Source organism: Propithecus coquereli, unplaced genomic scaffold, assembly GCF_000956105.1.
Source record: "Propithecus coquereli isolate 6110/MARCELLA unplaced genomic scaffold, Pcoq_1.0 Scaffold421, whole genome shotgun sequence".
Lineage (NCBI taxonomy): Eukaryota > Metazoa > Chordata > Mammalia > Primates > Indriidae > Propithecus > Propithecus coquereli.
Window position 1 is genome coordinate 1,648,317 of NW_012149964.1, and position 17,755 is coordinate 1,666,071.

At 37.4% G+C, this 17,755-nt stretch overlaps 1 protein-coding gene across 1 annotated transcript in view; it reads right to left on the bottom strand.

Annotated features, from left to right (window-relative positions):
- IL13RA2 (interleukin 13 receptor, alpha 2) overlaps positions 1-14,840 on the bottom strand; it is a 23,460-nt gene extending 8,620 nt beyond the window's left edge. Inside the window, exons 1-2 of the mRNA XM_012653517.1 lie at positions 14,787-14,840; positions 354-480 (exon numbers count right to left, since the gene is read on the bottom strand). Of these exons, the coding sequence (XP_012508971.1) occupies positions 354-480; positions 14,787-14,804 (145 nt within the window). The 5' untranslated portion in view covers positions 14,805-14,840. The remainder of the gene's footprint in view (positions 1-353; positions 481-14,786) is intronic.
- Between the last annotated feature and the right edge of the window lie 2,915 nt (positions 14,841-17,755).

A 17,755-nucleotide genomic window follows, 5' to 3' on the forward strand; every position in this document is an offset into this window, starting at 1 on the left:
TTAATTTCTTTCTATTTTTAGTAGAGACGGGGGGTCTCGCTCTTGCTCAGGCTGGTTTCGAACTCCTGAGCTCAAACGATCCGCCCACCTCGGCCTCCCAGAGAGCTAGGATTACAGGCATGAGCCACCGCACTCGGCCCAAAAGTGTCTTTTAATTTGGCTTTTATCCTGTAAAATGTTTGTCATCATCACTTACCTTATACATGAAACTGACTAATAAGAATGTATCTTTTGTACATGAGCTTACTGAAATATTTCCATTAATAATCCATCTACTAGTTACACACTTCCATAAGGTAGGTTAAAAAGACAATTTCCCCAATTTTAAAACTACTCCATTAAAATCCATTTACCTTTTATCTCGGTGTCCGAAGACAAAGCATAGCCAAATGCTGTGTATATAAGAAAGATACATAGGCATCTGATATCCAAACAATTGAAAGCCATTTCTCCAGTATTTAATACCTTGATATGTCCTATCTATGAAGGAAAAATATAACACTTTAACTTCATCTTACATCAAATAATCAAACTAAATGCAATTTTAAACACTTTTAAGAGTTCTCTGTGTGTTTTCTATCAAGAGTTGGGAAAACCGTAGCCCCTTGGACCACAGAAATAGAATTCATCAAGTTAGGAACCAATATAATTAGAAAGAAAGGATTCTAGTCTCATCCTTCTTACAAAAGTAAAACCAAAGCAAAACAAAAACCCTTTAACTCCGCCACAGTCCCCATCATACACACACTTTCCTACACGCTATGACCAGGTTGTGGTGACTTCAACTTATGAACACTGAGTCAGACCCACCAGAGTGTTCTTATTGGCGCACAGGGGGAGTTATGACATCATTAGTCTCCATAGCAATTCTCTCCCCTGGCAACAAAGAAAACACAACAAATACTCTTTTCTGAGAAAAAAGTATTTTAAAGTTATTTGACTACTGAGAAAACTCAAAACCTACATCAAAGCCTGAGATAGCTCAGAATTTTGTTCCATTTTTGATAAATATTAAATCATCATCTTCTACTCTCATTTCTGTTCCACTTTTCCTGTGTTTCCTGTATTAGTAAACGGCATCATCATCCTCCCAGTTGCCCAAACCAGAAACCTGAGAGTCTTTCTTAACTCCTCCCTCTCCCATCCAATCTCTCCATTAACACCACCACTCCCTAAATTGAAGATCTTATCATCAGAGATCTCCTTATCCAGTCTTTCCTGCCTCTGATCCATTTTCCACACCACATATAGCAACAGGGACCTTTCTAAAATGCAAATATGAGCTTCTCACCTCTTTCTTAAGACTATAACAACATTTTACTCCTACAAAATACAATTTAATCATTTTTAATTCTTAAAGAATATTGGTCTTACGATCAAAATTGAAAGGATTCATGCCTCCACATACTTACTCAATCAAAAAACACTTCACTTTTAAAGAAAAACCACTATTCCCAGTTCCACACACTTCTCTTCAAATCTATATTCTGGAACCAACAATTTCCCAGAAAGTTAAGGATTTAAGGTCACTTATCCCAACATTCAGGGCTGCCTTTCTTTTCTTCTGCATAGATTAATTCATGAGGACAGATCCTCTCTCCCCAGCCTACCTCCTTCATCCTACCTGGTCCATCTGTAATGTTCTAATGCTGGTAAGCTTCAATTATTACATAATAGAATCTTGAAATAGAATTTTTGGAGCCAGCATGTATATTGGAGACCATGCTAGTCAAATTTTCCTTTATATATTGGGAAGTAAAACTCAGACTTGCCCAAGATTACACAGCAAGTTAGTAACAGAGCTGGAAGTAGGACAGAGATCTCACAATTCCCAGTCCTGCACACTTCCCCCCTACTATGCTGGGTTCACCACGCGTGACCCAGGATTATAAAAGCTTTTCCTGTGGGACCCAAGTGTTTAAGTCTTTCTTCAATTAGCTAACCAAGCTCAATCAACACCAGGCTATTTTGTAAATTCTATGCCTCATTTTTATGACTTTTCATAAGAGGATGCCATTTCTCTTACTAAGGTCCAACAAATTTCTCTTTCTCCTCAATTCTTCCTTCTTTACTCACCAGCCCATGGCTGCCCACTAACACATCTGTAAGTACTAGATAGATTTAGTCACCAGAAGATTAAGATCTTCCATAGAGCTACTCTCATAGATTAAGATGAATACACTGGTTACTGTTGGGCTCAAGGCAATAGATCTGACAAAGAGAAATCCTTCCAATTTACCTATAAGGACTAAGGCTTCCCTTAAAATGCTCTCGGATAAACTCTAAGTTCTCTCTTCCTTATCAATGTGTTCATTAAAATTTTATAGCCCTGTGTTATGTACAACATAAATGCTAAGTAAAGAGTTAAAAATCATTTGCTTCTATTCCATTTATAGGCTACTGAAATCTGACTCAGGCTATCAAATAGCATTTTGTGAATCAGCCCAACACATCTAAGCAAAGGTAGGAAATGGGAAGCTAGCTTTTAGAATCACTTATGGGTAAATCCACAAAGGGAGTTCCTGAATCATACCTAGAGTCCATCCTAGACTGTCTTACCCAAATGTACATGAATATAATTCTTTCCTCAGCTTCTGGGTAACAGGATTGTCACTAGTGCAATGAGGGGCTTTATATAGTATATGGTTACCAGAAACACCTGAGTTTTTTGTGAGGAGGAGGGGGACCTGAAGACAAAGGGAAGATTGGAGTAGGAAATGCAGACATACAAGATTTGAAAACGTTTCTGATACACTCCACACCCCCAGACCACGGTTAACAACCACTTATCTGGTCTTAGCTCCTTATTTTTAAAAATGAGGAAATAACAGCCAACGAGGAAGATAAGTTGTCCAAACTAACACAACTTATTGGTGACAAAGCTAGGACTGAAAAACAGGTCTCTTGAACCCTTTCCACTAACTAACAAATTTTCTTGTCATAAGGAGTCTTTTCTGCACCTCCTTCCCCTCAACTTTCCTCAACCTATTGTCACCACCCAAACCATCAAACCCACCACAAAGTTTTATCATCATGACATTTCTGGCAGAGTAATAATTCAATAAACATTAAGTGAGCATCTTTTTCTTGGCCAGATAATATTCCAGCTAAATCTTGTGTAAGATAAAAGGTGCAAGTGGCAACAGTCATAGTATCTATTATAATAATAAAAGCTTCTACCATTTATTCAGCATACACAGCAACCCAAGCACTGCCCTGTGCTAAGCACTTTACATGCATTATCTCATATAATCCTCACAGTCAACTTTGTATGTATATACTATTTTTAGTCTCATTTTATTTTTAAAATTTTCTTTTAAAATTTACTTTAATTTTTAATCAATGCATAATAATTTTACATATTTATGGGCTACTGTGCGATATTTTCATACATGGACACATTATATAATGATCAAATCAGGGTAATTAGCATATCTATCATCTCAAACATTTTTCAGTTCTTTGTGGTAACAATATTCAAATTCCTCTCTTCTAGCTTTTTTTGAAATATACATTAGCTACAGTCACCCTACTGTGCAAGAGAACACCAAAACTTACTCCTCCTAACTGTAACTTTGTACCCACTGACCAACCTCTCACCATCCCCCCTCTCTTCTACCCTCCCCAGTCTTTGGTAACCTCTATTCTGCTCTCTACTTCTATGAGACCAACTTTTTAAACACTAAAAGCTGAGACATAGAGAAATTAAACAATTACCTTCAAGTCACAAAGGCCATAAATGGTGAAGCTTGTATTTGAATCTAGACAATCTAGTACTAGAGCCTTCCATGGCAAGCCCTATAGGAGACATTTTCCACGCCTGATGTCAATATGGGGGGCAGCTTCCTGTTTCTACCCAAACAGTTTCACACAACACTATTGCTGAGACAGTTTCCCACTCAGAATCTTCTTGGGAATGCCAAACATAAAGCAATTTCCTTTTTCAACCTCACTTCTTCACCTCTTTAAAATCATGCAACATAATACCCTCAATCCAAGAATTGGCTGCAATCCTTGCATTTTTGGAGAAATTCCAGGTACTTACCAAAAACATGGTTTCTCAAGAAATGGATTAACATGGACAGTTATCACAGGCCCTATTTTTTTTCTCCTCTCCACTTTAGAAACATTAGTTAGAATCTCTAATACTTTCCTTCCTGTCTGATAATCAAGCATACCAAAAAAATTAAATAGGTGTTCCTAAAACAGCCAGAGGGCCAGGACATAGATTCTATAAGTCACGAGATAAGTGAGGTTATGGGTGGGTCCAAAAGCCATCTAAAGTAAATTTAGAGTTACAACAAGGTATGGCAAAAGCTGACAGGACTAATTTATTCTTTAGATAAAGTAACAGATATATAGATGAAGAGTTTGTTATAATAAAAGGCTCAATGGTATAAATATCAATCAGGGTTTCACTTCTGCCTCAAGCACTGTGTTTAGAGGCAAATTATATCTCAATTTGCATCTAGAAAATGGAGGTAATGATGCAAGCCTGGCAGGGGTGCCTTGGGGATTAAATGAGATAATGTATGTGAAAGTACTATATGAATAGTAAATTACTCTATACACTTGAGAGGGGTTTGCTTCTGAGGACCTTGCAATTAAGCAACACTTGAATATAACTTACCTTAACCCACACATTTGCCCCTACTAATTCAACAAAATAGAACAGTCCATAGTTGATAAGTAGGCACTTATTATTAATTTCCAATTTCCATCACCTTTGTTGATTCATTATACTGCCTTTACTCATCTTTGTCTTAAACAATAATTTCTTTCATTTGTTTAGCTTTTTATAGTTTATAAATAATTTGTTGAATTTTTAAAATAAATCTATAAGTCTATAAGGTTGGTATTACATATTTACAAGCAGTAAAACTGGTGCTTAGAGGTGATGTGAGTAGCACAAGTTCCCCTAGCTGATACAATCCATACCGAAAGGAAAGGAAAAAGAAGCAAGAGACAGAAAAACATTACAAGGCTAATAATGAATAATATGGTTTTTTTGAAACATTCCTTCTCTATGTTGGCAAAAAAAAAAAAAAAAGTTCTTCCAAAGTATTTGAAATGACCATAGGTTTTTGGTTTTATTTGATTTGCAAAGGCAGTGACTAATTTTCTAAGACAAATAATTATTTATTAGAAAATGATGAATGGGATTTTGCAATGTAATTAAAGTGGCTTCTAAAAAAAGCCACATTAAAAAAACAATGGACATGTAATTTCTGTTGCCTTTAGGTTAAAAAAAAGTTATAAAATGTGATACTTTCCATTCACATTGTTTAAGGTATTAAAAATATCATCCAAAGCATGTAGAACAGGGATTGGGAGAAAGAGAAAGGAAAAATAGAGAAGTAGAACCTGAGAAGAGAAAATAGAAAAGTGGACTTAAATGTTGTTTACAAGTGAAATGATAAATTGATATGGTCTTACATGAGAAGGAATTGACTAGGAGACCTGGGCTAAAAGACCTGGTAACCTTAGTAAAGAATAATGATAGGGATTGTAGTTTATTTAGTCCTTACTAGGCATTAAACTCTGTGCCAAATGCTTGACATGGATTAGTGCATTTAAGTCTTATAAACATTGGTGGCTACTATTATTATTATCCCAATATTACCAAAGAATTATTTGAAGCTTAGAAAGGTTAAGTAAGTTCCTCAAGGTCATACAACTTAAACAATAAAAGATGCTTAAATCTGATTCTAAAGACCATGCTCCTTTTAATATATAATAGTGTCTTTCAAGTAATCTCATTCTGTGAAGCTTAATTTCCTCTAATATGAGTTATCCCTAGGATATCATGCTCAATTTCAATGGTTAATCTGCCATATATCCATCTATGATTTCAGGACGTGACTCAAGAGCACTGGCTTCCTGGATAACTAATCTTATTTCAAGAAGACCATCCAACATGTACAAATGTCTATTCATGGCTTCTGGAGTATGGTCATGACTCAGCATTGTAATCAGAACCTCTGCAACCTGCCAGGTCTTGAGGCCTGACAACATGCTGAGATTAATACATGACCTGATAGCAGTACAATCAGCCTATGACCTGGTGGTGAGTCAAATCTAATTTAGATAATAACTAGCAAATAACATGCCCTGCAGTGGAGTAGCCTATAAAGAAAGCTGAAGATGATTTTGTGTATTCTCAAACACAAATGGGCTTTGAATCAGATAGATGCATCCTGCTCACCACTATTCATGGCCCAATGATAGTACAATCAGCCTATGATCTGATGGTGAGTCAAATCTAATTTAGACAATAACTAACGACTAACATGTCCTGCAGTAGAGTAGCTTATAAAGAATGAAGATGACTTCCTGTATTTTCAAACACAAATGGGCTTTGAAACAGACCGATGCATCATGTTCACCACTAGTCAAGTGGTGTAAGTCATTTCCTACAAAAATACACAGAAAACTTAGGCATATGCTGAATGATGAAAATCATTGTATGCAAATGAAATACAGGTAGGATTTCTTTTTAACAAATATCACTTTAAAATACAGCTATATATAACATGATTATATTTGCATCCTTGCTAAGATTACATACTAACATTGTTTATTAATATTTATAAAGTATGTTTAATAAATCTATAAATCTTGTAAAAGCATAGATAATCACCCTATCCCATAATTCTTTTTTAGATGGTTTCCTGTATTACATCCTGAGTTCATTCAGCTAATAATGTGACCAAAAGCTCAACACTTGTACCCAAGGCTGCATCAGAAGAATGAGGACAAGTGGTTTGAGGTGAAGGATAGAGAGATTTATTAACTTGTCAGCAAATGAGGAAAATGGCAGACTCCTGTCTTAAAGTATCAATTCCTAACCATAAACAAAATACAGAGTGACAAGAGCTCTTCCCATAGATACGGAAGTGTAAAAATTGACAGTGGGGAATATGTAAAAAAGGGAATGGCCTGAAAAAGTGGGTAAAAATGTTTTCTGTCTCTTTAAAACCTTCTCACCCTTTTTGAGAACTAAAACCTACATCCCTGCCTCAGGCCAGTGGTCCAGAGGGGCAGGGGAATGTCCTTTGTGCTACAGGAGATGGCTCAGGGGAACTGCTGGGTGGTGGTCTGGATGGAGGTCACAAGATTGTCTTTGCAGGAGATGGGATGAAACAGCAATTGCCTGAAGCTGGAAATCTCCCTTTAAAAGCTCTGTATTTCTGCTTATGATGAGGAATTACAACTTTAAGACAGGAGTCTGCCATTTCCTCATTTCCTGGCAAATTAATAAATCTCTCTTTCCTTCTCCTCAAATCACTTGTCCTCATTCTTCTGATGTGGCCTCAGGGACAAGTGGCAAGCTTTCAGTAACAACAAGTTTCCTGAAGCACTATCAAAGCTAGAGAACTTAGTTTTGAGCTACCATAGCAACATCCAGGTTTATAGTTTTAATTCATGAAGCACTTTACACATTTCAGAATTTGCCCCTAATCTGAGCAGATCAGTTTTATTAGTTTATAATCCCATCAAACAAACCACCAACATGCCTTTAAAAAATAATCCATTAGAAAAAGTTCTTTATAACCCTTAAAAAAGTCCTCCTAGGTCATCAGTTAGGAAATATTTCTCAAAACAGGTCAAATTGTTATCATTAAATATACCTTACATTCAATTCAAATGAAGTCCCATCTGAAAAGCAATGCACTGTCTTGAAAGGCACCACTACTCTGGAACTAACAAAGCAATCTCTGTTCAACACTCTTCTCCATACTCCCAGATGCTCCCAAATACTTGTTTGCAAATAGACAGTGTGTACCTAAAACATTAACATCATGAAACTGTAACAGAGGGAACCACCTATAAAAGCCTATAAAATGCTTTACAAGTTGTCTCTTTAAAACTCCTCCCACTCTTTTTCAAAGAATTAAAACTTACACCCTTGCCCAAGGCCAGCAATCAGAGGTGCAGGGGAGTGCTTTTGTTCTGCGGGAGATGGCCTGAGATTGTCTTTGCTGGAGATGGGGTCAATCAGGACCATCAGCTATAGTTAAATAGCAATTGCCTGAAGCTGGAACCCCCTCTCCTTTAAAAGCTCTGTTTTTCTGCTTATAGAGAAGACTGTGATACCTTAAGACCCAAATCTGCCATATTCCTCATTTACCAGCAAATTAATAAACCTCCCTTTCCTTCTCCTCAAACCACTTGTCCTCATTTTTCTCATGGGGCCTAAGGGACAAGTGCCAAATTTTCAGTAACAAAACCACTTCGGAAGTAAGTAATAGGGTGTACCCTACACTCTCAATACTCATTAAAAATAGAACGCAAAATATACAATAGTAAGTTTTATATTCCTTCAGGGTTATCTTACCAGTATGCCCTTTCATGCACATAAGGCATAGACTATAAACAAATAGAAATATGGTATCATATTATATATAATGCCATCAGTTATGGAAAAGAATATTGACAAAAACAATTAAATATTTCTATCATGTATTCATTATTCAAAAATTATTTTGGGGAACCTACTACATGCCAGGCTCTCTTATAGGTCCTGGGGACACAGCATGGAACAAGACAAAGTATCTACCCTCACTTCTGGTGTGGGAGACAGACAATAAACCTATCAGATAATTATACGTTGTATAAAGACAAATAAAGCAGGATAACATGAAAGAGAATGATGGGGATTCATTTTAGATAGGGTGGTCAGGGAATGTCTCTCTAGTAAAGTGACATTAAGAACCTCAACAAAGTGAAGGAATAAACCAAGTTAAGATAGAGGGAAAGAATGAGCATGGCAAAACAAGTTCAGAGTAACCTAAGGCTCCTATTGATCTCATACAGTAAAGCTGTATGCACTTCATACAGCCCTGGCTGGATTAGCAATCCCCAGACAGTCATGTGAGAGTAAAATAAATCACTTTATTATTTAAGCAGAACCTGTAGCCTATAACTAATTAGAGGAATACTTAAAATATGTATCAAAATACTTTAATAGTTCATATCCTTTTAACCCCAAATTTCTAAGTAATCAAAGAAATATACACTTATATAGTCAGACCCCTCATTCTCTATATAACCTTCTACGCTCCCCACCCCAAATTGGATTGTGAGTCTCCTCTGTACTCTCCACTGAAATATTAGGGAATAAAATTCTGCAATATTTTAAAAGGCACTCACGGTAACCAGTCCCCCATTGAACAAATTTCAATGACCCCAATATAATCCTCTCCATTAACTAACTACTTGATTTTTTAGTTGTTTCCCAGAAATGGAGGATTTTCTGCAAGACAAAGGAGTTAAGATTATGAAGGCCCCTGGGCAGACTTCCTGACGCCAACATTTACCATCCCCTACGACCTGCCCCGAATACATGTAGCCCCTTGTGACATACACCACAACCTGTCCCAAGGCACATGGCCCCTCCTTTAAAAGCCCAGGATCTCCCAGGAGAGATGGATTTGAGTCAGCTTCTCTCATTCTCCCAAAAAGACATCTGTCATATTAAAAATTCCTTTCTTCCTGGGCAATTCTCGTTGTCTCAATAATTGGATCTTTATGTGATGAGCAACTGGACCTAGACTGAAAACCCCCTTGCATTTTCAACGACATCACCGTTTAGCGAAGAGGACAGTCTTCCCAACAGAAAAGTATATGGCAACATTATTTTGAGATAATCATGTGTGTTTTGCTGTAAGTGTTTTCTCTATTCCCTCCCATTTCAAAAAGCTAGCCAGACCATTTTATTCTTCCTTACCCAAGGGGATTCCTCCTTCCCTGCTGCCAGGACCAAAAAAAGAACTTGTTCACAGACATTTACCTTCCTGTCTTCTGTTTTCCCAAAACACAAGCTCATGGGAAAGATTATGCTTGGGAATGCCAATGAGGGTCTCAAGAGAACAGATATAATTCTTTTTAGGGTATTAAGAGGAGACAAAGGGACATATATTTAGACAAAAAGAACTCAGAGCTCTAGTAGAGGTTAGTGGTGGTAGGGAAAACAGGGAACAGCCTAACAGTTGATGGCAGCAGCCCAAAAAGGGAGCAAAAGCTCAGAAAAGTTTCAGTGAGTATGCTGGGCCCGAGACACACGGGACCTAATATCAGCAATGATCCAGTTTCTCAAACACAGCATAGGAGCAGCAGCAACAAACATGAAAGGACTATTCCAGGTTGAGACAAAATGGTATATCAGAGAATATATCAGGGAGTTGACATAAGAATAATTATCAATGACCAAAAAGCCTCCCCAGTACAGGTGGTCCCCAACTTACAATGGTTCAACTTACAATTTTTGGATTTATGACAGTGCAAAACCATCAGAATTTCAAAGTACTTTGAATTTTGATCTTTTCCTGAGCTAGTGATATGTAGTACATAAGATATTCAACAATTTATTATAAAATAAACTTTGTGTTAAATGATTTTGCCCAACTGTAGGCTAATGTAAGAGTTCTGAGCACATTCAAGGTAGGCGAGGCTACAGTGTGATGTTCAATAGGTTAGGTATGTTCAATGCATTTTCAACTTATGATATTTTCAACTTACAATGGGTTTTTTGGGACATAACTCCATCATAAGTTGGGGAGTATTTGTATTTTGGTGTTGCCTAAGGCTTCAAAATATTTGCATAACCCAGCAGGAAGTTCAAGTATTGACTAAAATTGCATATCTTACTTTCCTGGCAGAATGTTGAATACAGCATAGCTTAAAGAACATTTTAAAATGTGAAATTTCTTGGATACCCATCTTTGGACTAGATTCATACCAACACCAGTTATAATAAAATGTGGTAAGTTCCAGGAAAGTGGCAAGTGCACTTAGAAACACAGAGGACAGGTATTCAATCTGGTAGTGGGAGTAATGGTCAGGTGAGAGTCCTTAAAGGAAGTACTACCTAAGCTTTCCCATACTAATAGACAAGGAGAACAAACAAGTAGTTTGTTTTGACTAGATGTACATAGTCATGGCTTCTGATCCATGTTAAAAGACTTTGGGCCTAATCCTGAGGGTTATAAGTTGGTACTGAAGGCTATTTCAACCTTAGGGTTATGCCTAATAGACAGCTCAGTTTAACACCTACAAACTTTAGGAATATGGCCTCTGCCACCTTCAGGAGAGCAGATCTGAGGGGGGATGGCAAGAAGGGAGACAGAAGCAAGAAGTTAGGAGACTTTTACAATAGTTCAGGATAGAGATAATGATGATCCATACTATGATAATAATAATGCCTTAAAAAATATGGAACACATAACGTTTATTAGTAAGAAGGTAAAATAGACGTGCCTTAGTGACCAGTTGAAAACAGAGAAGAGAACTGGAGTGATCGTAAAGATATTAGGGCAGTTGAATTTGCAGGTAGCATTTGCAATTGAGTAGCTCAAAAATGAGACTGAAGAGTGACCAGAAAAGTAGGAGAAAGGAAAGGAGAAAGTGGTATCATGGAAAGTAATGAAGCAGAAGATTTCAAAGAGAAAATATTGAAAAGCAATATGCCTCACACACTAAAAAAAACTATGGTTGGGGGAGACATGGGAGATAATAGGACAAGAATTGAAATGTGTCTGTTGCATGTGGAAATAAAAAGTAGTTGGTGACCTTGGTAAGGGTAGTTATTAATATAAATGCAGACTGCTTTTTATTGAAGCTTGCTTGTATAGGTTATACAGGACTTGGTTATACAAGGAAGGGTATAAGAAAAGTGTCTCTTATTTATTTATTTGTTTATTTTTGCTGAGAAAAGAACTCAGAAAGAGGAAGACGTTAAAAATACTGAAGAGAAAGGGGTAATTACAAAAAGGGATCCCTGAGAAAAAAAGAGAATGGCATGGGATCTAAATCACAGCTGGAGAGACTGAATTTGGACTGACGGATGGCTAGTTTTTCCTGTGAGGACAAAAGCATGGGTGAAGATGCAAATCAACGTGTGTGTATGATCCGGGAAGGCAGGTGGATGAGGTTAAGGCAGAACTGATAGTTTTTATTTTCTATGCGAAATAGGAGGCAAGCCCACCTCCTGAGAATAAATGCCTAGTAGTTGGGGAGGAGGTTTAAAAAGAGAGAAAAAAATTTGCAATAGCCACCAAAGAGGATGTAAGAGAGCCAATGGAAATCCAGAAGAGTCTGAGTAAGGACATGTAGAAGGATGACCTGCTTAGCACCATTTCATTCTTCAGATTGCAGCTCAGATGTCACCTGCTCAAAGAAGCTGAAGTGAGGCCCCTGTTACATGGTTTCGGAGCACTGACTACCTTTCCTTTAGATTTATCACAGTTTTAATCTTCTATTAGTTTGTGAGATTATCTGATTAATTTCTGCTCCATTACAATCTTATAATCAGATAGATAAGGTCAGGGATCATATTTATTTCGCTCACTATTGTATCATTTAACCCTTAAAGATTTCCATCTCTAAAACATGGAGAACATTCATCCCTCTCTACATGACCAGGATACAGATGTAGTTAGGTTAGCACCAAACTAGAATTTAAAATATAAGAAAGCTTGGACTTCCAATCGTTCATTGCTGCATCCCCAGTGCCTAGAGTGCCTAGCACAGTGCATGACACAGAGTAGAAGCTCAAGAAATATTTATGTATTTGAATGAATGAAAACCATGGCAGAACACCACATCTTCCATTCCAGTGCTCTTCCCACTCTACCATACCTACCCATAGTATATGTTCAATACATTATGGTTATTATACTAAGGGCCTATATATATGCCTTATTATCTGTTTTACTCAAGTGGAAAGAGAACCTCTGAGAGATTAAGTATCATGTGCAAGTTAAACAGCTAGTAAATGGTAGAATCAGAATTCAATCTCAGGTTTGCCTCACTCCAAAATCTAAGCTCTTTCTCCTATCCTACACTGTCTGCTAAGGTATCAGGCAATAAAACATTTCATACGTGAACCTTCCTGAGGGTACGTGCACCTTCCTGAGGGTACGTGCATTTGAAAGTCCCCTATCAACCTCCCCCCTGGCAAAGAAAAACAAAACAAACAAATAAGCAAACAAAAAACTGTTCAACATCCAAAGTAAAGACTTTACTGGTAAAATCTCAGGTAAAGCAACTGTGATACTCTAATGAAGATAATATTTATAGGCAGGCACCCGTCAACTGCCTCCCACATCCCACCACGCAGGCACCTACCAGCCTGTTCTATGTGACCCCGTATGTTATCCATCTCCTCAGCGTTAAGTCTTGACCCCACCGACAAAATGGAAGACATCATTCCAAAGAGCTTATCTTCTCAGCATTGTCTCAGAGTGACCACAGAAGCAGCATGGAATAGTGAAATGCAAAATGTCTGTGGCACAGTGGGCATAATAACTCAATGTTAGCTGCCTTCTGCTTCTCTGATATCTAGCAGCCACCTCCTATCAATTCCTTGACAATACTGAAAAATATTTCAAAAGGAAAAAACAAACCCCCTACACTGACTTCTCCAACTTGTAGCAAAATACGGGTGATATATTTCTCTGATTTTTAAAAAATGCCCTGAAAGCAGCTTTTCATTTATGGATAAAATCTTAGCATTGAAAAAATAAAAACAATCCAATAGGTATTCTGCCACTCCTTTGTTTTATCATAGCATTTAAATAATTATTTCCAACATTGTTGCCTTTATTGCCTTTCATAACATTAGCAGTCAGGACATCTGGTCATTTCAGAGATGAAGAAACTAAGTAGGGAGGAATGGGACGTCCATCCCAAGGTTGCACAGCTATACAGGAGCGATTTAGAACTGGAAACCAGATCTCTCGTTCCTTAATTTAGTACTCTCGCCACTTAAAATAATCATAACAATTATAACAACAGATCTATGCAATTTACTTGAGCCTCGAACTCTCTAAAACATTCCATAATTTAATAAAATTTCAATCAAAAATGGCTGGAAAAGCCAGGCACAGTGGCATAGGCCTGTAGTTTCATGTACTCAGGGTGCTAAGGCAGGAGGATTGCTTGAGCCCAGGAGTTTGAGTCCAGCCTGGGCAACATAGCGAGACCCCATCTCTAAAAACTAAAAATAAAAATAAATAGCTGGTAAGTCCTTGGTGGTCATGTTCTGCTTTTATGTACCTTCTTCCATATTAAAAGAAGAAAACTAATCCAGAAGCATGCAAAGTGAGTGCAGTTTGTAAAGGTGCAGCTAAGTGTTAACTGTGTATTCTTTCAGAGGAAAACAAGCATTAGAGGTATAAGATGCTAGTGCATTTCAGAGGAAAAGCAGTGACAATTGGAATTTTAGTTTGAATGCCCCTATATGTAACCATAATATATGAACAAATGAAACAGAGGTAGAGAAGAAATGCATGTTCAATAAATTAAATCAGAACATCATCTAGAGTTAAATGAAATCATTCATTTTAGAGGAACACTGTTGTTATTTCTGAGCTTAAGAGAGAAAAGTTGCTGCAAAGTGGAGGATTCTCATTTACAGAAAAAAATCATATCGAAAATAATCTCAGAGAATATCTTAACTCTAAAATGCAACTCTCCTTACTATCCCCAAAGGAACAGGTTTGCTTAAAAGAGGTGTAATTTTTACAGAAAATAAAGGCTAATAAGAAAACAACAATAAAAATTAAAGCAATATTGCTATCCATACTGATGATCCAGCACCCATTAGCTTCATGCAAAAAAATGCAGTATTTCCCTGAATTACTTTTATATCAAATCAAACAATTTTTGCCATAAAAAAGATTCATGAGCCCATTAAGAAAAGGTGGAGAAAGTGAAACAATTATTCAAAGCAAGTTGCCTCTCGTTCTCAAACTTCCTCCTCCAAATTAAAGTTCCAAACTTACTCTATGTGAATAATGCATCCAGTTGGAATCAAATTCTTCTATAATACCACTGAAGTCTGCCTCAATGAACAGCTTCTTAGCATACTGGATTTTAAATGACCTTAGAGCTAAAGCCTCTCTTTTATGTAGGAGGAGCTCTGCTTTATCCACAAAAAGTACCAACTGTCCTGAGAAAATTGCATTCAAAGCAGGTCAGCATTCGAGGTCACATTTGACAAAAGATTCAGAGGAAATTAGGTTCATCTGAGTAATTTTTTTTCCCTTTTCATTATTTCCTCATATGCCATCTTAGTATTCCAATGTTATTTTACTATGTGACTCACCACATTGAGAATTAAAAGATAATCCAAAGATAAATATGTGATTGCCAGGTTTGTTTCCTCAGAGTGTATTACCCAAAGGCATCACTGTTTTGAGTTCCAAATACCTTTATTTATTAAAAGAGTCATAAAATAGATAAGGAATCTGGAAACCTGGATTCTACTCTAGGCTCTTCCTCCCACAGTCAGCTCTGTGACCTCAGGCAATTTCCTTAACCTCTTTGGGCCTCAATTTCAAAAAGTGTATTGAATGAGATCTCAGAAGTCATCTAGTCCAGTGGTCCCCAAACTTTTTGGCACCAGGGACCAATTTCATGGAAGATCATTTTTCCCCGGGGTGGGGGGGGGATGGAGATTGAGAGCAGCTGTAAATATAGATGAAGCTTCGCTCGGCCACCTGCTGCTCACCTCCTGCTGTGGGGCCCGGTTCCTAACAGGCCAGGGACTGGTACTGGTCCGTGGCCCAGGGGGTTTGGGGACCACAGGTCTAGTCTAATATTCTACTCCCAAACAAAATCGCCTCTGCACTTTCCCTAAGAAATTGTCAGTCTCTCATATTTAAAATGAGCTAATAGAATTAGATGATGTCCAAATTTCCCCTGATTTCTATGATACAATCCTTGGTGTTATAATTAAAATTCAATAAGTGATATGTATGCATCTTTTTTTTCCATTGAAAGTTTGTCAAATCATTCTTTACACAACCAAGAGAGATTTTATTTCAGCCCAGATAAAATTAAGAAACTCAGGCCGCCACTGAAGTTTTCTTTTCTTCTTCTTTTTTTTTTTTTTGTGAGACAGAGTCTTACTCTGTTGCCCAGGCTAGAGTGCCATGGTGTCAGCCTAGCTCACAGCAACCTCAAATTCCTGGGCTCAAGCAATCCTCCTGCCTCAACCTCCCGAGTAGCTGGGACTACAGGCATGCGCCATCATGCCCAGCTAATTTTTTCTATATATATTTTTAGTTGTCCAGCTAATTTCTTTCTATTTATAGTAGAGACGGAGTCTCGCTCTTGCTCAGGCTGGTCTCGAACTCCTGAGCTCAAATGATCCTCCTGCGTCGGCCTCCCAGAGTGCTAGGATTGCAGGTGTGAGCCACCGCGCCCGGCCTAAAGTTTTCTTTATCCTTCAAGTCTCCAAAGAGTTTTTGTCTGCCCCTGATTTAATCTCCATGTCCAGGAACCATAAGAAGCCAGAATACTTTTTATGCTTTTCTAGAGTAGATGAGATGTTGTCAGTGATTTCTTCCCAAATGAGAATGGATTGAGGTTAGATCCAGCCTCTCAATACCGCCTAATAATATTCCAATGGATAAAAAGTATCTTACTTCCTCACAGGTTCAGACTTGATAATTTCCCTCAGATTCTAAAGATATATATTACATTAAGTATGTGAATAAACAAAAGGCAAGAAGTCCAAATAAAGAGCAGAGTATGTATACAATTTTCTTTCTATTAATAACTTTATGTTTTACTCCAAAATGTTTTTTACCCCTAGATGTCTTTCCTTAGTTAATGTTTCTCTCTAAATTGAAGGTAGGAAGGTGGGAAGAAATTGAGAATGGTTTAGGGAGTTTGGCATTTGCTTTTCACGCGTCAGCTGGTTTGGCTGTCTTGTAATCATTTTTGTCAGAAATTATTTATCAGGGCTACATGAAGCATTTTATAATCAAAAGTTGCTGACATGATGATAACAAAAAGAAGATCTAGATTCAAAATCTCCTTTCCTTTTGCTGAGATTGCAATTCCAATTAACTCATTTGTCTTCTTCAATTTTTTTTTTAATCTCCAGGAAGTTTTCTTCAAGCTTCCTATTTCACCGAAATCTTCTGGCACTTGCAAATATTTCATTATAACTTGTCTTTCAATGTCACTGACCCAGCTTTACGATATTCTTATTACATAGTATGATATTGGAGAGGCACAGTTCAAAGAAATAGAAGCATAATAATATCTTTGAAGTATACAGTGCATTTGTTTGTAGATATGCATACCATAAGTTAAATTTAGTTAATAAAATACAGTTGGAAACAATAATTCATCATGCCTCAGTTGTTAAGGTCCATTAGATATTCCTTTTCACTTTCATTTGATAGCTTAATTAGCGAAAGCATAAGCTTTCCTTCTTGGTGCGAAGAGAAATATAATAAAAAGACAATTCATTTGAATCTACTAAAAGTCCTATTTGAATGCTTTCTAGTGGCATCAATAAAAATAAATATATTCTTAGCTTTGGAAGTTGTCGATAATATTTGTATACTTGTACCTTAGCAATCATCAACCTCTGCTCTAGATACAAGGCATATTCCAAATCCTAAGAAAAGAAGATTCGGGAGTAAACCTGAACGGCGCAGAGAAAAGAGGCTGGTAAGACTATTTGGGGCAGGCCCTCCCTAGCTGGAAGCTGGTCTACACCAGAATCGAGAGAGGGTGTAAACCCAAATTTGATGCAGATTAGAGTCAGTGTCATCCAAGGGGCATGGAGTGAGGAGGTATATCGAGGCCTCAGAGTGGGGAAACTTTTCAGGATAGTTGGAATCAAGTCATTATTTTTGAAGAACTGGGCAAGATAATAGAAATGATTCAGCAAGCAGTCAGCAGTCCCTGGAAAGGAGCCAGCAGAAACTAGGGAAAAAGATTTAGGCCTGGG